The 24,474-nt window shown below is 40.2% G+C and overlaps 1 protein-coding gene across 12 annotated transcripts in view; it reads left to right on the top strand.

Annotated features, from left to right (window-relative positions):
• The window catches only part of STARD13 (StAR related lipid transfer domain containing 13), a 291,307-nt gene that overhangs the window by 110,992 nt on the left and 155,841 nt on the right, over nucleotides 1-24,474 (top strand). For all 12 annotated transcript variants that reach the window (XM_071737404.1, XM_071737389.1, XM_071737360.1 and 9 more), the window contains one exon: nucleotides 13,713-13,746. In XM_071737404.1, the coding sequence (XP_071593505.1) occupies nucleotides 13,713-13,746 (34 nt within the window). The remainder of the gene's footprint in view (nucleotides 1-13,712; nucleotides 13,747-24,474) is intronic.

Genomic DNA, 24,474 nt, shown 5'->3' with positions numbered 1-24,474 from the left:
TTACAACTCTTACTGTAGCTGGTGACAGTTATTTCTCATACTAAATAATCTTTTTGACAGGGCAAGATCCTTTAACTTGACCTTTCTCTTTGGCTTCCTAGAAGCAACTTAAGCAGCAGATAGGTCTTCTCAGAAAGAGTTTCACTCTTTCCAAGTATGCTTTTACTTTCAAACTGTATAAATTATATTAATAAACTGTATCTATTGCTTAGACACTGCACAATATATTCAATATGCCTTGTTCTATAAATTATCATTAAACTTAGATAATAACATTGCAGGGTAATTTTATTTAAAAAGTAACTTTGCAAACATCTTTTGAGAAAACATTTCCACATTGCTAATGTCTTAGAAGAAAAGTTGATGTTAAATTATCCATTACCGAATTTATAAATCTTTCAAATAACCTGTGTTTTGTTGTTCTGCAAACAGTAACTATGTAATGGCCCTTTCATTAAACTATTGTATTCACTCCCATGCCCAAGATCTAAAAATTCTAATGTGTGGCACAGAAACAAACCTAATCTTTCAGGTAGGTACTTGTAAAATGTAACTGCTTTCTGTTGCAGTATTGTAAAGAATTTAGATGAGGTGCTCCTACCAGATCAAAATCAGCAGTAGTGACTTGTGGCATTATTTAACATCTCCTGGCTTGTAGAGTCTTTCTGTATTGACCTTTTCCTTTATGTTTCCTCATTTTTACTTGTAACACCAGAAGAACAAGGCCTGTAATTGTAATTAAATCAGTCTGACAATGAGTCATGCTCTGGCAGCTAAAGAGGAATCAGGAGAAAAATAATCTAATCTTAAACATGAATGGTATTTGCTGGAGGGAAGGGAGGAAGGGAAGGCGTATGAAATAATTTTTAAAGGGGAATGCAAAACTTGCCAGGAATTCATTATGGGTGGGTTTTTTTCCTAAAATATATTTAGCTTTATGGTCTAGAATGGCAGCTGAAACAGAGTATCTTGGAAAATTAGGGCCCTGCTGGAATCAATGGAAAGACACATTTCCTTGGGTATGAAAAATGGCAAGTTTCAGATTTTAATGACAAACATTGTTAGGGGCAGCACTCATGGTAGGAAAAAGGCCACCTCTTTTCTTGCATCCGTTGTCTGATGCCACAGCTTCAGAAATAGTGATGATCTTTAGTTGGTACCTGAGCATCCAGTGACAGCTACAGTTCTTGAGACCTGAGTTCTCTACACACTCTCTCCTGGCACAGGAAACTACACCTGTCTGGTGTGGAATGCTGAGCTCTGGAGGTTCCCAAGCTCCTCATCCTCTCTAGAGCTCACATACCTGCCTACATATTTATCCTTCATCCACTTGAGATCCAGGCTTTCACTTGTGAGAACAGGTGCCCAGCTGGGCAACACTGTTCCTTTCACAGTTGCAGATGTCAGATGTCATCTTCACTGCAGCATCTGGAATGAAAATCTCTAATAAGCTGTAAGGTCTTTGAGAGAAGGATTGTTTTTTCATCCTATACATATGCATAGTTTTCCTCTTAGCTTTTCATATGATGTATTCTCTCATACAAAAGTTATCTGGTTCCTGATTGCATCCTGGACATGTGGTGTTGAGTAAAACAGGTAATAAAAATAACGCCACATTAGTGGAAAATTGTTCTTTTCTCACATTGCTGTGTTGAATTGATGCTTTAAACTCATATGGAAAAAGCTCTCAATAGGTACTCAAAATCACTGTGACTATCAAGAAGCTAGCAGGTAGTGAGTGTACTGCAAAATAACACAGGATCAAAAACTCTTAAGTCTTTCAGAGATAAGAGAGGTGGGTACAAGCTGGTAGCAAACGTGGAGCAACCTTTGTGTAAAAGGTAATTTGAGTCTTTTCTTTATTTATTTATTTTTCCCCCAGAACCGTTTAAGATAAACGATATTCTAGAATTGTCATTTGTCTGAATGTAAACTAACATCAAAGGCTTCTTGTTAGAATGCATTTTAGTCAAGATTTAGCTTAGGTTTGCCTAAGATAAGATTCAAATCATATTAGATTTAGCATAAAGGTGAATATTGCAGTATGTAGTAGAGAAAATGCAACAAGAAATCAGACTGTTGCTATGAAGACCTTAAAAATACCAAGCACAAAGACCAGAGAAATTTCAAGTATTGTATCATGATAATACCTGTGCCAAGTGTTTGCTGCCTGATAGGGCCTGTGCAGACATACTGAAAGGGTACTAAGATCTTGAAATAAAAAAAAGACATTGAAATAATAATTTCTTAAACTCCCAGTCATACTAATTTATAGGTGAAGCCTCTCCTCCCTTCTTAAATCATCTGGCCAGTGTTACATATTCTCACTCTTTAATCATGTATATGATAAGGCAGCTTGGCACTGTGCATGGCTGTTCCACTTGATGACCTAAAATAGGCTGTTGTCAAGTACATCCTTGTGTCAGATTTTCTGCTGTTGTATTTGATCCAGTGTAAACACTTAACTGTTTAAATTAATGCTTTAACTGACTGTTTCTTCTTTTCATCAGCAGTAAAATATTAATGGCTATTTCTAGTGACAGATGGGTTTTAAGCACAGCATAAAAATACTGGAGGGCCCTGAATGTGAAAATGCAAGTGACCATTAAGTTTAAGCTATTGCTCTAAGGGATGCAACATTTGAACTTAAGTAATAAGCAGATTGAAATCCCAGACATTCTATAATTAATTCAGGATGGATCTCTAGCAGTTCATAGTAGGGTGTCATGTATCTAATGGTCTCCTTCAAGCTCTCATGGGTGTGTCATGTCATAGATTAAGTCAAGACCAAGCCACCAGTCTTGAGGTACAGCTATTTATAAGGGAAGAAACTCAGATTTTTTCCATCAGCTGTCAAGCTGCCAGTGGCCTTTAGAAATTCATCAGCATGAAGCTACTTGCTTCTGTGACTAAGCAGCTATCCATGATTATTAATAGGTCCTCTCCTACTGTATCTGTGGCATGGACATGTCCTCAGCTACATCTCACTGTGAAATGGAGGGCAGGAAGCAATCCAACTGTAGCATAACCATCTCTATTTCCTTGCCATGCCATTACCTCATGAAGCAGAAAAGTATTGCTCCACCTTCTCAGTCTTTTAGGAAATCTGCCTAGGACATAGCACAGCTGAGAATCTAGTCCACTAAAATCCCTTCTGGTAATCCACACTAATGCTTCTCTTGTCTGCCACTCTTCCTAGCAGAGCCTTTTCTTGGAAAGACATTTAAGTCCCATAAACAGAGTAAAATGAGTGTGTTACATTTTTATTTTCTTTTATTTGTTTCTTGTTTATATTTTTGTTCTGTTGACTTTATTCTTTGGGTTGCTACCTAAGTCTTGGTAGAACTTATTCTGCTTTCTTGGTTTAAGTGGCAGAGGGAAGCACGATTTGATGTGAGTTGTTTTCCACCATCTACCATAAAAGCATACTAAGGATCAGGGAATTTAAGCCCTTGTACACATGGTTGTTTCACATGGTTGTCTCCAGAACTGTGGCTATCTTGGTTACATACAAACTGCTCCCCAGCAGGTCTGATTATTCAGATGCAGCTTTTGCCTCACCCATGAGTCCAGGTGCCACTGAAAGTTATTGACCTATGAAAGTCCCCAGTGTGGAGTTTGTCACCTTTGGGAAAGCCACCAGCACACACACAGTCCCCCAATACCCCACCCCTAATACTATAAAAAAAAAATTACTAATCAAATATATGTCTTCATGCTGAAACAGAGTTCAGGATGTAAAGGTAAAGAGGAATCTCAGAGTCCAGTTTTCCAGCATCTGGCATCACCAAGGATGTATTGTTGCATTTTGACAACAGTCCAGAAGCCCAGCCAGAGGAAGCTGAAATTCCTTTCTGGCATTAAGTAGTAGGTTTTGCCCACTGAGAAGCCCTTTTTGAGTGTTTCATATTCTAATTATTCCTGTATCATTAGAATGCACCAATTAAGGAATAATTCTAAATAGCAGAAAAGCAATAGCTGCTTTCTGAGCTCAGATACTGTGTTGTGAAAAGCATTATTTTTAGTCATTGTGGCTGAGTGAGTAAAACTGTACAGAGGATAAATGTGGATGAATAGATGCATCCTTTAATGTTGATTTTTGCCATTTTCAGAGATGACAGCAATAATTTTCACTTCAAAATTTCATTCTTTTTGGACCTGACTTTCTGTTCCCATAAATCAGAGCTACCTTGATTTAAGAGCAGCTGAAGCAGTGGTGGTTTTTGTCAAATCAGTGCTTCTCAAAAGATGAATAAAGCCTTAAATCTAACTGTAAAAACAAATTTCAAGCAGTGGCCATTAACTTGAATTATGATACAGAAAACAGAGAAGGATGATATTTGTCTCACAGTGCTTAAGGACAACAAGATAAGCAAGTTGGTAGAAAAAATTTCATTAATTCTCTTAGCCTTTAGTTATAGCCCATGTTATGCATGCAAGTGGTATGAAAATTATGCAACAAATATTGAAATCACTGTTAGGCAATGCTATGAAATATTTATTCTTACTTTATGGAACTTGACCAATTCCACTTTTTTTTGTAATTACATAATCTTAAATTCAGTTCAGAGATCATACTGAGCTAGCTAGAACAATAATACCATGAGAAGATTGTGGAAGTTTCCACAAAAGGATCCTGAAGGATCCTTGAATATTTTTTGGAAGGTCATAGTGCTTAGCTGAAAGAAAAAAAAAATTTAAAAAATTTTAAAAATGAAAGACTAAATAAAGTACGAGAGATTAGATATTTGTCTGCATTGCAGAGAAGCATAAAATCAGTTCATCATATAGGAGCAGAAGGCATGAAGTTCTCTGTATCTCTTTAATTTGGCTGTCCATGACAGCTGAGGAATAATGCATACCAATTAAAAAACCCTTTGTGGGAGTATAGTTATTTTATCCCATTTCAAGATGTATTGTTTTGCTTTAAAATAGCTTGAGTCAGTAGTACATGTATTTGAAAAGAGTCTGAAACTGCTTTAGGCTATGCAGGAATCCATGTGTGTGTGTGAGAGTGAGTGAGTGAGTGAGAGAGAGGGGGAGAGAATTTGGGCCAGTCCCTAAAAAAATTTCTGCCCTCCTCTGTTGCAACAGAAGGATGGGTGCAGGCAACTACAAATCTCATTATTATTTTTGTCCATAATTTTAAACAGGGAATGATGCATAAAAGCCAGGATGTTAATGCTTCTGTACACATGATATCTGTATGTTAAGGAAATACAAATGATGGAATATGGTAAAGGTTGTGGGCACCCTCACATCTTTTACTTCTGCCTTTCAGTTAGGCTTTGGCCATGCATATCAGTAGTGATACAGATGCAGAAGTTAGAGACCAACCTCATTAAGGGGTTCCTCTGGGCAGTGGTAATCCAGGTGTCACTGGAGGAATGGAGATGCTCATGATGAGCTGAAGAACATCCATTCCTTCATCCAGTCAGGGCTGCACTGACTTTTTGGAGGTCATAGATGAAGCCAGCAGCACCATCAGTGTACAGGCACACAGATTTCTGCTCTTTTAAAACCTCTTCAGTTTTTGAAGGAAAAAGTTCAGAGTGAATCAGAAATGAAGGAATGAAAGGTGAATCAGAAGCACAAAGATATACTTTGTATATACTTATTTGGGGAGGGGAAAAGATGGTGATTATGGTTCATGTGTTATGTGTGTGTATTGTAGTCGAGCCTTGCAGCTTGAACTCTCCAGATTGAGTTAAGACAAATGCAACCCAGCACCACAGTTAGTGGATAAAAATAATTGGGTACAGGCAAAAAGTTTAACATCAAGCATGCCAAGTCAAAATAATTTCAAACTTCACATGTGTGTTGGACCTTTGCTGTGTTAAAGTCCTTATGTCCTTAGTTCACATGTGCATAAGGGGTTCTTCACTCCTCACACAGCATAAATTCATAACCCATAATAGCGTGTAATATGTAAATAATAATATTATATAACTATAACTATATGTTTAATATAATATTAATAATATTAATAATATTAATTAAAATCGTAAGTTAATATATGTCACAGTTCAGGGTTCATTTTTTTATGGGTTACAACAGAATTTACAGTGGAGTGGCCATTTTTTAAATGTCTTTGTGGGTTTGCTGTGGATGTGATGAGGTGGTGAAGTAAATGGCATCACCTTACCTAGTGCTGATCATACTGAAAGACTTTGTGTTGTTTCTTGGAGAGAGAGAACTATGAAACCTCCCAAAGGGAAACCATGTCCAAGGCATGGGACAGATTTTTATTTAAATCTGGCATTAAAGCAAAGTCATAAACAAAGACAAAACCAGAGTCAATGAAAGAAAATTGATCAGAAATTGAAAGGGATAGACTGTGAGTTTCCAGTGCCAAAATATCACATAAAGATTAAAATCTACAAAGTAAATACAAGATGCAAACCAAACAGCATCACTTTTTTCTCCTCCTGGCATCAGCCTTCTCTGGGACACTAGAAGCAGAGATGCTACCTAACATTTTCCCACAGGTGTTCTCAGGAAGAATGCTTCTCTTATGCACAGTTTCTGTAATTTTCAGTAGCTGTTTTGAATAAAATACTTTATTCTTCACTTATCTCTGCTTTATCTCTTACTGCAAACTGACCACTAAATAAATGTTGTTTGATTTGCTTTTCCTCAAAAAGCATAAAATATTGACCAAGAATTTAACTGAGTGCTAATACATCAGTTTCCTGGGGAAAGTGCATTTGTGATTGAGGTTATTTTACAATTATTAGTTTCATTACCTGTCAAGGAGAATACCTGATACCCACTTACAGCCCAGCCATCATGAAACATTTCTGTGGACACTCGATAGTGAAAACAAACAATTTGCTGCTAATGGCAGGCTGAAGTTCATTCCCAGTTAAGTACTGGGCCAAACTATAATAACACCACAGCTCTAGCCAGAGCTCACTAGGCTTGGCTTTCATGTTCTATCATGGGCTGTTGCTAACTGCTGTTTGCTTTAGAAGTCAGTCATTTCCCATAGCAGGATAGCACAGTCTGCAGCTTTCATGCCTCTCTTTGTTGTTGTGTGACCTCTTGTACCTTTCCCACTTCATTTTATCTTTAAAATAGATATAGCACTTCTTCCTACTCAAGAGGGTAAAAATGATAGCAATGTGTGACTCACTGTATTGTTTCAGGATTGTAAAAAGCAGGGGCTGCTCTCACTTCTCACTTTTGTCCATCTCCATTTGGCAGACATTGCTCTTCTTTTTTGTCTCTCTGCCTCCCAGCTTCACCCCATCATATATCTACCTGCTCCCCCCCAAAGTGTATTGTGACAACTACATCATCTCCAGGTTTTATTCATGTCTTTGTTTATATAGAAGCCCAACTGGTTATCTTAATGCAGACTGGGCATTAATTGATATTTGCACAGTTCTCAGGATGTTGATGTTAGCCCTGCTGCAGTGGCAAGAGTTCAAAATGAGTGGGAGCTCCTGGGACTTAGCAAAGATAAAAGCACCATAGAGAGGACATTTTCTGTTTTTAGAAGAGCCAAATTTGCTGAAACATGGCTAAACTGTATCCTATGAGGAAATAAGCACAGAGGGTGGGGATTGGGAATTGTGCAGGATGAACCTAACACTCAGGACACCATGTAGACCAAACTTGGATAGGTGTTCCTCAAACTGTGCCCTTGGCTAAATGCACTAAATTGCCTGCAAATACATTGCTTCTGACAGTGTATGAACACAATACTGACATGTCAGGCTAGATTTAAATTAGATTTTAAAATATTGACTACTAAAATAGCCTATTTAAAAATGAAAAAATGCAAAGTGTTATGGAGAGGTTTTTTAAGAGAAAGAGAGGGGTGTACACTGCCATATTTTACTTGGTGGGACCAGCCCAGTTTGGTTGCTCTGGTCACCTTGATGGGATAAGGGGTGTCTGTTTCTGCAGTGGGTTGTCTGTGTTCTGTCTCACAGGTATATCCAGCTGGCCACAAAGTGCAAAACAATGGCAACAGAGAAGCTTTTGTCACTATTTTCTCAGTTAAGTCCAGTAACCTCCAAAAACATAGGTATCATAAAATCTTTGCAGGTGAAGATACCTTTTGATACCTTGGGTTTCTTTTCTCATGGTTGGAAATAGAGATATTGGTAGAAATAGAGATATTGGTGGAGGTAGTTTTTCTGTACTGTCAGTTTTTTAAATTTACTTACCTAGTTCGAGATTACAGGCCAAGACTGGGTAAAAATGCTTTAACAAATTCCTTATCTAATGTAAGCTAAGTTTTGAAGTAAACACGTTTTAAACAAAGAAGATCTTGGGCCTGGCTCTCCCCAGTGCTCTTTGTGGTCTCAATGGGTCCTGTGATTCAATTATTATTTTGGATATGGGATCTTTTGTACCTGCAGTGAAGCAGGAGCTGTGCTGCAAGCCACAGGGTGGGAGGTTTAGGGAATAAACCTGTGCTGCACACCATGGACTATGGCACAAGGAGGTGACTGAGGGTACAAAGGATGCAGAGCTGGGGCTGGGGGACTCTGCAAGGTGGAAAGAAGCAGATCTGGCCCAGAGTCCCCAAATCTCTTGAACTGTACTAAGGTTTAGCACAGTTTGTAGGCAACTAATTGGAGCAGTGGAAAGCAGAGCTTGGGGTGACCCAGAAGTTATACAGTGTGGATGATGAAGGACTTATACATGCACCCTGGGCTTTAGGTCCAACACGGGTGCTCTGTCCTCTCCATTAACAAATACCTCTGCTGAAGGTAACCTCTGCATGAGCAACAAGTATGCCTTGAGCAGTGCTGGGTGTATTCTTAATGTCTTCTACTGTTTTAAAATACCACAATGAAAAAAAGCATGAAAACATTAATTTCTTATTCCAAATATCAAAGCATACAAAAAGGGGACCTGGACCCAGACTGGGAGTGAGCAAGTGGGCTTGCTCACACTGCTTACTATTAGTTCTTTCTTTGACCCCATCAGTCATGAAAAGTTAGCAGTGCAATAGCTCAGCTCCAATGGAAGAAACTGAGATTTTCGTCTTCCCTCTATTTTCTAACATGGCGAGGAGGCAAATGTGTTGTGATAAAGCAGGTATGAGGCTGAATCCCACTGAACCAAGAAAATCTGTCTTCCATGCCTCAAGTGACTTCTCTAATAACACTCAGGCTATCAAATGTGGTCTCCAAGAACAACTCTTCAGAGGCTGTATTTTCAAGGAAAATGATGATCCCTGTTGTCAGCATTTCAATATATTATGTGAGCACCTAAATCCAGCAGAGGTTTCAAGTCTGTACCAAACCTCAGGGCCAAGCTGAAGAGAAATTAGATTTCTGGCACAGAGGTCTCAGCAGTGTTTTCTCCAGGATAACTTCGTTGTTACCATTATTCTCAGCTGCCTGACTCAAGGGAGCTTGCAAGTGTAATCCAGGCTGAAGATCTCATTGCTGGGGCCTGGAAACGTCAGGTTAAGGCTAATATTGCTGAGTGTCATAATATTACTTCTCCTTTGGGGCTGCAGAATTTTATTTTGAATTAGTAACTAGGATTTTCTTACTTTCTGTCAACAGTTTTCTGAAAGGATCTGATAAACATGCTCATAATACTGTTGAATTTTCCATGTAGATTGCTAATTTCCTCCCTTAGAACTGTCTATATCTTAATTAAAACCTAGTGTATTACTAAGCCAATAGCATTTTCAATCTTAATACTTTGCAGAACCCTTTCCAGCTCAGAGTACTTTCCTTCCCTGTCAGTTAACCAGCAAGAAGTTGCACAGATTTATCTTGTTTTCCTCTGAAGAAAGTTTTGTGTTTCAGAGTAGTGCTGCTGGTTGCTCACTGCAGAATGTACACGTGCAGAATCCAAAGCCTTTTTTATTAAGAGCAGATGTCAGGTAGTCCTGTCAAAATGACAGGGCTTATTTGATAGCAGAGATATTTTTTGATACCATATCTATGTTGAATAGATTCTCTGGGTTTTTATTAATCATCCAGAAGAATTAAGTGCTAGATGGGTACACCTATTATCTTTTTAATTTTTTTTTGGAAGGTGTGATTTCCTGAGAGTGACTGATTGCATTTTGACAGGTGCTCTGAAATATGAGTGGTAGATTTGAGCATATTTGAAATTAGAGCATAAAATAGGTAATGACTGATAGTTGATAGGGAAGAGGGAAGCAAATTACTTGAATAAAAAAAAAGTCTTTTTTTTCCTTTCAAATGGTACATGGTATTTTAGGATTTGCTGGCACTGCAGAATCTCTGTGCAGTTGCAAATTAAAATGGTTTTGAAGTTGTTCAAGCCAACCATTCTGTATTCATCTTCTGTGTCAGAAAAAAAGCTTTCATGTGACAATAAGCTTACTGGGACATTATCAAATCATTTAATCCAGTTGTTTGATGAGTTCCATGCCCTAGTCACATATAACCATCAAAGATTATGTATACATCATAATCAGAGAAACAAATTTTTTTTATGAGTGTTTATTTTGATTGTTGAGTTTGTATTGCGGGTGTTTTGCTTCTACCTTCACTTCTGCTTAATCCAAGGAGTCCATTGAGTAACTTATTTCTGCACAGCCTGCCTTTCAGGAAAAATTTTCAAGTTCTTCATAAATGCACTGTATTTGCTTTCCTCTCCTTGATAGATCCACAGCCTTTCTTCCGTCCTTTGTTCTGTGACCCAAAAGTACTTTTTTGCATATATGGCTCTTCTAAGTGAAAGGTGGCTTTAATGGGATCACCCACATGCTGAAAGCTGTCCCAGGTTTTAGACATGTTGAACAGAGGTGTTATTTTTATCTTTGTGGGGTTCAGATTCAGGTAATGGTTTGGTTTCTAACAAGTTTTCTGGGCATCTTGTTCGCCTGTACAGGACACACAAATTTATTACTATGCACTCAGAGGCTGTGTTTATAAGGCAAAACCAATGTGGTCCAGGGACCAGTCTCTTACCCAAAGCCACGTGGCACCAGCTATCTTCTTGTCCCCACTAAAGGTGTGATTTCCAATAGCTTCCTCTGAGCAGAGCTCTTCAGTTCCTCTGAACTGAGCCATGTGGACAAGCCCACGCAGGGTGCTTTGGTCTCATAAATGGCAATCTTTTATTTAGCAGTGTGGATGAGCCCTTTGAGCTTTCACAGAATCATAGAATCATAGAATTGGCTGGGCTGGAAGGGACCTCAGAGATCATCAAGTCCAACCCTTGATCCACTCCTGCTGCAGTTATCAGCCCATGGCACTGAGTGCCACATCCAGGCTCTTTTTAAATATCTCCAGGGATGGAGAATCCACCACTTCCCGGGGCAGCCCATTCCAATGCTTTGCTTCATTGCAAATCATCCCTTGAAGCAGCTGCACTGCTGCTGGGCAGTTTTGCCTCCTTCACAAGATGGGCTCATCCAGCTCCAGTCACGAAGCAAAGAAAAGGTGATGCCACACAGGGGGCTTTCTTGGGAACCTTTGCTTGTGTAGGTGAATGTGGGATGGCCCTGCTGAGACATAGGACTGCTGAAGGGGGAGAAATGGACTCAGAATCTAATCAAATCCTGGTTTCTGCCTGCTAGTTTACATGCTTCAGCAAATAAACATGGTTATATCAGCAGAGTGTGTTTGTCTTTGGCTTCTATTCGATGCTTCCACTTGCAAAATTTCCTGCAGCTGGAGCTGTAAGCAAATGATTTCTTTATTGTTCAGAGCAGCAGGTGCTTCAACAGCCTTTTGGCTGGAGTTGTACTCTCTTGGTCCATGCTTTCTATATATTTGATTAGATGGTGCCATGCTGCTCAGATGGGATGCTAGCCTTCCAATAAATGTATTTTGTTATACAATCAGTTATATACTGCATTATCATTATAATTTCTGTAAATATATTTTAGTTAGCAGCTTTCTTTTGCAACTTGGGATTGTTCCAGCATCAATTTTCATCTTTGTTTTATGATATTCTAAAAAGATTTTGGAAGTTAACATAGCCTGGGTTTGATTTTATAATAACTGGTGCCTTTCAGACTATGCTAGAACACAGAAAAAAAACCCCAAAAAACAGTTATCCAAGCAGGATTGACATCCTTATTTTAATTCACATGTCATTTATGTATTCTTCAAGAAGTGCTTATCCCAAAATTCAATATGGCAGTTTAGGCATCTGCATCCAGTGTGCTTTTGGCAGACTTATGATGCTAAAAATCAGATGCCTGTCCCAAGCAGGATGACACAGCTCACTTCACATCGAAGGGACAGAATGATGTTCCTCATGCAAAAAAGAGGCCTAAAAACCCAGCATGTTGATATGGGGCCTGTCTGTCCCTTGTCAGTCATCACAGTGTGTGTCTGAATTTCCCACTCTATGGATGTTTGATGCTTCTGCTAGAGGCCTCTCAGCACTGACTCTTTAAGTGATGCTGCTAGAGAAATTTTGGGTTTTAGTGCTGTAGTCTGCTCCTCAGTCTTTGCAGAACAGGCAAGTGTATAAAGACTTGGAAAACAAGGTGAGTTTCCTCTTCAGTCAGGTAGGAATCAGAAATACTTTCTCCCTTTCTAGGCTATAGGAGACCCAGGGGAGGCAGATCCTCCAGCATCCCGTAGAAGCAGCAGAGGTCTGGTACTGTGCAGGTACCACAGTGCTGGGCAGTGCTGGGCCTTCTCCAGGCAAGGGAACTCAGCTCCAGTCTCTGTGGGCAGTTCACCATCACTGAGCTAAAAATCAAAAAGGGAGCCTAGATGAAAGCTATAAAAATCTGTGCAGGGAAGTGTACTGCAGTGTCTGGGAGCCAGAGTGGGCCTTAGCTTGGAACTAAAACCAAGCTACAGGTTTCCATTAAGAAAATCTGATTTGGACTCCCCCTCATTAGCTTCCCATCTGGAAATGAGCACCTCACTTGGTCCCAGGTGGCTAAAGCCAGGCTGACTTCAGTTGCTGCTCAGGCAGACCTTCAGGCAGAGTTAGGAGGCTTTTCCACAAAATTGTCTTGCAGAAGGGAAAACAACTGCAGCCAAGCTGTGCTTTTCCTGTTATTGAGAGATGCTTATTCAGTTCTGTGCTTAGAGGATGAATTTTTCAATTTCTCAGTAAATTCTTCACTAAATAAAAGGTAAACAAAAACCCACGTGGTTTTATAGGCAGATTCCTAGCAAGGCTTCAGCAGCAATATTGACTGAAGAGACAACAGAGTACTTGGTGCATCTGGTGGGAAGGTGTGGATGGTTTTCCAAGCAGATAAGGAGAGCAGGGAGTGGATCAATGCAAGGTATAGAGGTGGCTCCCAATTCAGGTGGGCACTTCACACCTCTGAGTTCACTGGGACCTGGAATAATCTCCCACTCCAGGATTCTATAGCCACAGTGTCCTGTTTCCCACCTGTTGATACAGCTGCCCACCAGTGCCTCACTGGCAGCCTGTGTGCTGCCTCCCCAAGCCCCACTGGCATCCTGAGACACTTCCAGGCATATTTCCATGTGCTGGACCTCAGGTGTCCTTGAAGCACACAGCCTGCTTGTGTGAAGGACTGCTCTGAAGCTCCATCCCTGCAAGACAGGGGAATCTGGTTTGAGAATGGGCCCCAGGTTGTCCTTAGCAAGAAAATCCAAATATTCCCCATGATTTTTATTGATGAGCTCTGGATCTTGTTGACTTGTGTAAGGTGGTGGTGATGTTGAAGAATATCATATATTGTCATTGTGAAATGTAGAACTTAAATGAAGGAAAAACACTTAATCATTAATAAACAAAAATTAATTTATTTCTTGCAGATGCTGTTTCAGCAGCCATGTAAGGAAAAAGCAGGTAAGACACTGCATTACTTATTCAGAGTTTCTTGGTAGCTTGTGTAGATGTGCATGGATTGATAGAGGACTCATGGCAACCTCTGGTGTTCTGAGTTTTAGTTGTTCAGTGCAACTGCTACGATCTGCTACATCCTGTTGTTCATGGTCAGGTGGTGTAGGACTTACGTGGTTCTTAGAAAAGGTGATAATTCAGCAACTTTTGATTTACACATTGCAAGATGAAGGCTGAAATAACAGGGATAAACATTTTGTCCAAGTATGTGTTGTTGGTGTCAGAGTGGGACTGAGGAGCTTGATATGATGCTTTTATGGTAGGCTCCCTCCTGAGGGGTGCAAAGGGCCCAATAAGCAGATTGGAGAGGCTTCATAGGGAAGTCTGCTGCCTCCCTGGGGCTTGGATAAAGGATGTTACAGGTAAATGTCCTACCCTGGTGAGGCTTTCAGATTATCCACTCTTGGTCTTTCAGGTGGGTAGTGATGAAATGAAAACAAGAAGCCCAAAATTTATAAAAAGAGATTTCAGGGCCTTGGGGCAAGTGGATAAGGGATCAGGTTTCATCGTCCTCCACCCCCTTCAACTGAGATTAAAAATCAGCAAATCAACAGGAAGAGCCAAGAGGTTAATTCGTGGCTCCAGGGCTGGTGTCCTCGACAGGGAGGTGTTGGAGTCACCATCCCTGGAGGTACTCAAAAAATGGATGGATGTGGTGCTCTGGGAGATGATTTAGTGGTTAAGGTGATGTAGAACTGATGGTTGGACTTGATGATCTTGAAATTCCTTTCTAACCATGATGATTCTATGATTCTATGGTGGGCACAGGGTGAGGCAAGGTGAGATGTACCTGAGTGTTTTTTTCTGGCTCAGTGCTCACACAGCAGCTCAGGCTGGTGAAGAGGTTCCTTGCACACACACGTGTACCAAAAAATGTAACACCCCTTTGGGCCTGGCCCCATTTGCTCTGTCCAAATCACTCCTTACCATAAGCTCACTAGAGGTTTTAATGCAGTTGTCAATACCAATAGCATTGATGAACTTGGTCATTATGGGGCAATTATGCAGTGACAGGTGACATTCTGCAAAGCACCAAGATCAGAGCAGTAAGTGGAGTTCAAGACATGGATACCCTGAATTCCACATCCATTTGCATGCCAGGAGCTAAGGAAAGGTGTGGATAGACAGGTATACACGTAGGGATCCTGATTCAGCAAGCTACTTAAGGCACAATTAAACCTGCATTTGATAAAACCAATTCATTGCAACGGGGAGTAAGAAACTGCTTGGGTGATTTGCTTAATTGAGGGTAAATGTCCCTATTAAATTGTAATGAAGCACAATTAAGAAATACAGAGAAAAGAAATTGCTTCCCAGAATGTGGGTTACTGGAATTTAATAACAGCCCCACAGTTTTGTAAAAAAAGAAACCTCCCCAAGGTCTAAGTGAATCCTCATTCCCACAAAAGCCTTTGCCAGCTGGAAATATTCCAGTCATAAAGCAGCTGACCTCTGGAGTCGCCCATTTCCAACTGCTTTTTCTCTTTCTTTAGTCAATACTTATGCAGTGTCAATTAAAATGAAAGCAATTGGACGTCGTTGTTTCAATTAACCCTCTCTCCCTAAAAGGCTTAGCATCTTTTTTTTTTTTTTTTTTGGCCTGAAGGACCCGTTTAAGCTAATTTACTAACTCAGTGATTTCTCCTTTCTCAGAGTAGCACCTGTCCCTGCTCTAAACTGCATCCTCAGTTCTGTGCAAGGGCCACCTTAACTCTGCTAGAAACAGATGAACGAAGCTTTTTGCAGCAGTGTCACTAATTCAGTGGCTCTACTGGCAAATGTGCTGACTTAGCAAAATGCCAGCAACCCTGACCTAGAAAATGCAGATCTCTGGAGACAGTTTTGACCTCATGTACTTAGCATCAGGTCAACAAAATGTGAAGGCTCATAGGGTAAATGGGAGTATTTCACTCGAGTTCTGTGTGCATTAACTTTTTCTACTTTAGGAGTTGTATGTGTATTCATTCAGCCCATGATAATGTTTGCCAATGAAACATATGTCTATATTTCAAAAGCTAAATAAAGCTAAACAAATCCCATCCATTTTGAGACTGATTTAGCAGTTGTTTTTATTGCTTTCATTGCTTGGATCAAAATTTCTCTGTGACACTGAAAGCTTGCTTTATAAAGGAAAGAAAAACATCAGTGGCACATAGATTTTAAATAAAACTGATTATTTCTGGAGCACTCACATCTTTTAGTGTGATTCATTCTTGAATTGTTTTACTTCCATTTTAACATTAATTTTGTCAGCATAAGAAAGATAAAGTTTAACAGCATCTTTACAGTAGAACATGATGGTTGAAAAGCTGATAACTGCAGGCACAAAAGAAGAATGACAGGTCATTTTCTGACACAGTTTGGACACTGAGGTGGAACTTTAACCATGGAAATCTAGCATATGATAGACCTGGTAATGAAAACTTATCATTAAAATAATTCTGTCAGAAAAGGCTCATTTCTTCAAACTGAACCATTTTACAGGAAAAGGTTGACACCCATTAGTTTCCATTTAAAACAATTTCTGGAAAAGAGATGTACATGTGTTGACATGAGGTCACAGCATCAGAATGGTTTTAGTTGAAAAGGACCTTGAATGTCAGGTAGTTCCAATCCCCCTGCCATGGGCAGGGGCACCTTCCACTAGGCTGGGCTGCTCAAAGCTTCATCCAGCCTGGCCCTGAACACTTCCAGGTAATGGGAAGTGTTCCACAAGTAACCTGAGCAACCTGTCAGCTGTCTCACCACCCTCACACCAAGTAATTTCTTCCTAATATCTAATATAAATCTATCCTTCAGTTTGAGACTCTTCTCCCTTTTCCTACCACTCCATGTCCATGTGAAAAGCCCCTCCTCAGATTTCCTGTAGGGCTCCTTCTGTTACTGGAAGGCCTCCATGTTCCTCATCATCTTTGTGACTCTCCTCTTGACTTGCTCCAAGAAGGCTTTTAAAGTGAGAAGGTTTGATTTTCATTTGGCTTCAAAAGTTTTTGCTTTGAAATTTATGTTAAAGCACTTTAAAAAAAAAAAAAAAAGGAGAAAATATTATTTAAATTTTAAAAATTTTCTATATGTCTTGGGCTGAGGTACAAGGTTCCTTCCAGTTTTGCTGTTCCTACACATTTCTGGTATTTTCTCTGCTTTTAGATAACAATTTTTTTTTTCTGCTTTTGAATTTCTGGCATGAGAAGAATACCCTTCCTGCCCAAGTCAAGGGTTGGACTTGATGATCTCTGAGGTCCCTTCCAACCCAGCCAATTCTATGATTCTATGATTCTATGATTCTATGATTCTATGATTCTATGATTCTATATCAGCCGTGTACAGTACAGAGCAATCTTCTGCTCAAGTTCATTTTCTTCACCATTTTCCTCTTACATTATCACTTCTTTCCCATTTCTTTTTGTAGTTTCTTGTTCTGATTGCTTTCTTGGTTCTCTCAAACTAGAGCTCTCAAGGCCCAAAACAATAATTTCCCAGAGTATCTGTGGGTCATATAGGGGCAGCACCCTGCCCTCCCCACCATATAGCATCTGCTGGTTTGGATTGAGGCAGCTGCTCTAACTCTATCCCAGAGGAGCTGGGGATGCACAGGGTATCTCAGAGCTGCTGAGCCCTTTCCCCAGGACTGGGCAGTCACAGAATCATAGAATTATTTTGGTTGGAAAAGACCTTTAAGATCATCAAGGCCAACCATTAACCTAGCACACTGTGAAGTCCACCACTAAACCACATCCTTATGCACCACATCTACATGTCTTAAATACCTCCAGGCATGGTCACTCAACCACTTCCCTGGGCAACCTGTTCCAGGGCTAAAAAACTAAACGAGGGTAGATTTAGAGAAGGTGTAAGGAAGAAACATTTTACAGACAGGATGGTGAAATGCTGGAACAAGTTGCCCAGAGAGGTGGTAGAAGCTCCAGCCCTTGAAACATTCAGGATCGGGTTGGATGGGGCTCTGAGCAATCTGATATGGTTGAAGATGTCCCTGCTTACTGCAGAGGGTTTGAACTAGATGACCTCTAAATGTCCCTTTAAACCCAAACTGTTACAGTATCACAGAATTGCTCAGGCTGGAAAAGACCTTCAAGATCATCAAGGCAACCCTTGTCCTATTCCTGATGACCCGCCACTAAGCCATGTCCCCAGACACCACATCCAGGCAATTTTAAAACACATTCAGGGATGGAGACTCAACTACCTCCCTGGGGACCCCGTTCCAGTGCTTAACAACCCTTTCTGTAAAGGGCTGTTTCTATGATTTTATGACCATTAGGAAAAAAAATTAATGGTAAGATGGTAGAGGCATGAATTTATTCAGCTTTCTGTTTTCTCTAATAATGTTAGGGTGCAGCATGAACCAGTGGCTCCATGGGGACCAGGGACAAATATGGGAACAGGGTCAGGCACAGCTCCAGAATGATCAGGCATGACCAAGGATGGGATGAGATGTCCATCTGCAAGTTGGGTCCTATGGCCAGGCTGTGGCAGAGCTGTCAAACAGCCCTGATGGAGCACCGTAGGGCTGGTGTGGACATCCCTGAGTTGAATTGAAATGAGGTTCAAAAGAGACTTGGAAATTTATATATTTAAATAATTGCACACTACTCAGTAAATGCAATATTGTAAGGAGTTAGGCCTAGGTTGCAAACGTGGTGTTACCCTTTAAGATGTAGTTAGCAAAAAACCAATGGGTAGTTGGAAGAGACAGTAAGCACTTTGGAGCTGAAAAATCTGTTTTTCCTATAGACAAGCTTACCCTGGGTCTGTAGGTTAGCAAGTTGTCTGCTGACTTTCTGTAGAAGCAGTAGACAGGAAGACAATTCGCACGCGTACTCCTTGTACTTGATAGCATGAATAAGTACAATTTTTCTATATGTAATAGATATTCTATTCTCTTTACCAAGGTCTGTGAAAAACCAGCTTTGTCCACTGAACCTTAAACTGGGACATTCCATTTATGACAGGAAACACCTTGGTTAGCTGCTTGTCTTGCTGTCAGTTCTCTGCTGGGTTTTTAGACGGCCTGTGGTATTCACTATTAAAACCTGTCAGAGTGATGCTGTACATTGTTAGTATCTTGTGGTATATCTGTTAGTAAAAATCATTTTGTTCAGCTGGAGATTTCTAGCTGCCTAATGTAGTTTGAAGTTATCACCACATAGCTCAAGATAACTACCACAGAGCACACTTCATCACTGGTAGGGAAAATGAGCTTTTACTTTGCTGACAAAAATTTGAAGTCAGATTAAAAGCTGACACATCCTCTATTTTAGTGGTATGTATGTATGAAATCCTAAATATAGCATTGTGCTGGCCTATTTGCTGATGCATGGTAATGCAGTCTGTAGCAGAACAGCACTGGGCTGGCAAGGGAGATGGTGCACTGCAGTAATATGATAAAACCCTCATGTGACCTTGCCTGTTTCAGAATTCTGTGGGTAATTGTCTATCCTTGACTGATATATTACAAAATCCAAATAGAGGCAGTGGTGGTCCCAGGGCTTTAATGAATAGTCTGATCCTGAAATATTTGTCCAGGACTAATGCTAATGGACTTCATGGAGAGGTCTCCACAGTGCGAGACACCGGAATGGTGCTACACAGCAGCTGTGTGTGAGCAGCTGCCAACACAGGGCCTGGTTCTGGGAACAGAGAGGGAACTGCAGCTCCATCTGGCTCTTATTAGAAACTGCAGGTACTTGATTTGCTGCAAGATCAAACCCATGTACAGTAGTTCCCTCCAATCACATATTTTTCTGTTTGGTCTTTATGCTCATGTTTTGGTTTTACCTCTGCTGCAGTCCCCTGGCAGGAGTTTGCTGGTTAATCACACTGGGAACATGGAAATGGATGTGGCTCCCAGAACCATAACCTGTGCTGGGATTTTCTTCTTCCTCATGGGGAGATAGAGAAGGTGATCTCTATTCACATTTCTCTTGCCATGGGTGTCTGGCAAGTGTGCTGGAGGTGGAGGTGAGGCTGTGGCCGTGGGTCCCCACATCCCATCCTCTACAGGGAAGCACAGGAGCAGCAGGGAAGCACAGACACTCTTAAGTCCCTTCCAAGACCTTGGTGGTACTCGTGTCTCATGGTGTCATTACTCCAGCTATAAGAGCTTGCCCAAGATCAGAACGTGACCTTAAATAACTGGGGAAAATTAAACATCCTCATCCAACGATCCCGTGAGTTTACTAGAAAGCAGAGTAGGGTCACTTTGACATATTTCCAACACAAAGTGTAGATGCTTACGTTGGACTGAAAAGTGAACAGACTGTTCTCTTCAGCAGTGGTATAGTGAAAGTAAACTAGTGAATAAACCCAGCTGTTTGGTGGCCTTGACTTGTTAACTCATTAAGTTCTGTATTGCTCAAATTAGAAGAAGGTAAACCAGAGGCTTGTCCTGTAGTCAGTTCAGCGGAGGGGCCTTTCATTTGGCTCCTGTTCTGTCTTCCACACAGTGCCACTTTGGCTCCCAAAATTAGGCATTTAGATTGCTTCTTCCTGCCTCTATGTGCCTTTCATAATTAGAAATGGTAGAACAAACTCCTTCTTTGTTCTTCTGAAAAGGCAAATCTTTGCTACTCAGCTCCTACTGATAGTGGTGGAGCAGCTGAGGGCAAATCTGGGATCCTCAGCTCTCAGAAGTGAAGGGAAAATGAGAACCTTTATTATGTATATCTCAGGATATCATTTTTTCTAAAAAATCCCCCAAACAAAAAACAACCAGCTGTAGATTAAAATCATATGTATTTACTGGTTTAGTATGTGAATTATAGACAAAAGCTTGTTCTGCTAAGGAATATTCTGAGTTTTATCTAAGAAGCTTCTGAAACAATAAAGTAGCAATGTATAAAGACACTTTATACACATACTAATACTCAGTTCCTTTCTAAATATATTCCTTCCTTTCTCTTCTCTATAGTTCTTTCTGTAACTTTGATTTTCAGATGACATTTTTATTAAGAAAGAAAAATATTGAAAAAAACTAGAGCTGGTAAATGTGGAAAATAATATCTAGTCAATAATGGTACAAAATACAGGTGTTTTCAGAATGAAGGTATTCTAAACATTTTTCCTAAGAAATTTTTGTTTACAGCTTGGACTCCTAAGGAGAGCTGAACATTGCACAACTGATAAATGAGCTACTCTTGAGACATGACAGGGACCTTGCTGTAAATGGTGATCTAATGCAAACTGATAAATTGCTGTAAAGTTTTGCCTCTGTTTGGATTACAGGCTGTTGGTTTCCAGCAACTAAGGTCAGACATGGAGCTGTAGGATTCTCAAGTACTTTTCTTCTATATCTGAACAAATATCTGGCAGAGGTTGTGGACAAACAGCCATATTGAACTCCTCTGAATCTGAGCAGCCAACTTTCTTTAAAGTGGGGTTTTCCAAGAGTCACGGCAGAGAGCACATTTTGGCATTTAACATTTTTCACAAAAATAACAAATGTCTGGAAAATTGTCACTGAATAATAAAAAATCTAGTATACCTGTTCCAATGAAACCTTTCCCTCACAGGAAAAGTTCTGACAGCCACAGTGCAAGCTATGTCTTTGTATTTTATTTCCTGGTCAAAGGTATAATTTCATAAATGTGAAGATTAGACATTAAAGCATGCAAGCAACAAAATTTAATGTTTTATAATGCTAACTAAGCATTACAGCTATGAGAGAGACTCATACATACATGGAAGGATGAGTTGTGTATTAAAAGCCTTTTGTTTTAACAGAAAAGATTTCTAGCAGGCAGCAGTTCCACCAATTTTATTTTTCCCGTTAGAAAACCTTTCCTCCATGTAACAATTCTATAGGTTTTTGCTATTTAACTGCTTAGGATCAGCTCCTACTGACTAACTTGTGAGGTTTTGTGCTGTATTAGTGTGACATGTAGCTCCTCTCTGAAAGGTTCAGGACACAAGATAGTTTCTGAGCTGTTTCTCTGTTTTCAAGTGGAGCAGAGAACATGCAAACACAGAGGAATGCTTCTGGCTGGAACATCTGCTTAATTAAAGTTATTTGGGGCAATAAAACTATCAAACAAAGCAGCCAGCTCCTGACCTTTTGCAACATAGGACCTTTTGTAAGACTGTAGTCAGACCATTGCCACTGTTCCATGTTATTGAACAACCTGCTGTGGTGCCACCTCCTCACAGAGGAGATGTCAGCATCACAAAGAGAGAGACTGTGTGGCTGAGAGGGTCTGTGGTCACAGATACCAGTTTCCACTTCTATGAACACCGGAGAGATGCAGTTGTTGCTGGTTAGGTTTGAATACCCAAGCCTCAAGACCTCGCAGTTGAGCACCAGGGATGTTCACTTGAAGGAAGTGGTCACTGAATAAACCTTTCCCTAAAAATAAGGGGACCACTAGAGGAGGACAAAGAGCTGTGTAGTGTTAACGTCAGCTCCAGGGGCACCTTCCCAAGAAACAGGAGAGTTGCTTTAGCAAGCTTTTCAACTGAAAACCATCCAGTCTCTGCCCTTCCTGTTCTCTGGATTAGATTCCAGCCAGGCCAGCAAGTTGCTGTGACAGAAATGTACATGGAGATGCTGGTATTTATTGAGCACTCAGCACAAGGCAAAAACAAATTAGTAATTTCCACCGTGCTCTCAAGGCACAGCTGAAGTGCAGCAATAGGAGGGGGCTGGAGGTGCAGATGGATACAAAAGATGCCAAAGTTGTCCCATGTATAACCCTGTTGGATCTAATGGCACTGGTTATGATTTTGGCACTGTGTCTTTGTGAAGGCAGAGCAGTAAGAAAGGCAAGTTCAGGAAAACAGATGCCTCAAAAGTTGCTTTATAGATGAGTATTATTAAGTGGATCTGAAATTGCTATTCCAGCCTTGGTGGAGTGTTGGCCTTTGACATGGGGTCTGAGAAGGTAATGGCTTTGGGTTTTAATTGAAATTTATTTATATTAGGTACATACCTACCCTGGATTTTTTCTTGGTTCCCAAAGAAAGTGTTATATGAGGCTAGTATGTATGTCAGGATGATTTGTTTTAAAGCAAGAGGACAAATTTTTCCCATAAGAATGGTGTAATTCTTATGAAAACTGGTGGGTTTACATCAGAGTTGACTTAAGCACCAGTTCTATGATGGTTTAAATTAAGCAATATGATTGATTAAACAGTCAAATTGCTCAGCACACTCTGTCTGGCATAGGTCTGCCTGATGATTGCCATCCAGGTTTTTACTGTTAGCTGTGAATTTGTTCACAGGAAGGACAGACAGCAAAGAATGCCATTTTTAAAATTTGATTTGGATGACTTCCATGTGGAAATGTAAGAGGAAATGCTGCATTTACCTTTATGCAAATTTGATTTAAATTCATTTATTCACTGCAGCTGATAATATTTTTTTTATTTACTCAAACAGTTACAGTTGTCATTGTGCTGCCATTTTCATTTTTCTGCCACTTTCATATATTGCTGACATTTTCTGGAATTCTTAGCTTACCAGGGGCGTAAGTATTTCTCTTGAGTTTAAATTCAGTCCTTATTGCAATATGTGATTACATATGATATATAATTAACACTAAGATAAGACTTGTTGGTCAGTAAAGCTTGCTTTTAAAATCAAGAAAATGCCTATCTGTAAGTATCAGGGAAGTTATTGGATGACTGGATGGTTTTCAAATTCATAATTATCAATTTCTTTTAAACTTGCCTTAATTCTGAGAAGTAAACGGCATGGAATCTTGGAGGCTTATCCTGTAGGACTCTTTTTTTGTAGAACCTAATGCTGTACCTACTGCAGTCACTGACAATTTGATGGGAGTAAGATTAGTCTCTTTATAATGTACTTCTAGCACTACTGAAAATTATTTACATCTATAAAGAAGAAAAAAACCTTCCAGTTTTCCCAGCATTTCAGAATCAAACAAGTCCTCTAAGTAGCTGAGAAAATGGAAAGCTTAGGAACATTATATTTCATAAAATGTATATGGTTCTTTTAGCAATGTCTTAAAACTGCAGCTTAGTAGGACAGCTAATTAAGGTGTTTATTATTTTTAAACTGTACCGAGGCAGTGACAGTGGCCTCAGGCCCAGAGTGGTGCCTTTCTGAGCAGTATCCAGGCAGAATGGGAGCCCTTTCCTTACAGCCTTACATTGCCATCCCTATTCTTCGTACAAAAAGGTGACTGTGAAAGCATTTACACTTGTTTCCATTTCAGCATTCCAATAATCTGTGAAGAGCTTATTTCCTTGCATGTTTGTCCGTGAGCTGATTGGTGCCCACACTACAGTCCCTGTTCTGCTGGGTTCTCCTTGTTGTGCCCTGTGTCCATGCTGAGCTTTCCAGGAGGAGCTGATGCTATCTCTGGGGTTGGACAGGGAGCCTCTATTCCCTCATGCATGCCAGGGCACCCTCACAGCTCTTGGCAGCCAGCAAGAGCTATTGTCTCAGCCAGCAACAGGTCAGGGCTTGCCAATACAGAGAAATCCAAGAGGCTAAGGCATAGGGTGTTGGTGCAGAAATAGAAGGGAGAGACTTGGAAAACTATTTCTTCTGTGCCTGCTTCCCAAAGCAGTGGAGAGAAAGTGTAAGAAGTAATAACTGCAGTATCCCAGAGCTAAATGGTCTTACAGCCTCTCCCAGAAGTAGTTGCTTTAGCATCCAGACCATTAAGAAAAAGAGTTAGTTTGGATTTCCAGGGT

Source organism: Heliangelus exortis, chromosome 1 (assembly GCF_036169615.1).
Source record: "Heliangelus exortis chromosome 1, bHelExo1.hap1, whole genome shotgun sequence".
In the NCBI taxonomy this organism is placed as follows: Eukaryota; Metazoa; Chordata; class Aves; order Apodiformes; family Trochilidae; genus Heliangelus; species Heliangelus exortis.
This window is presented reverse-complemented; position numbering and strand designations above follow the sequence as displayed.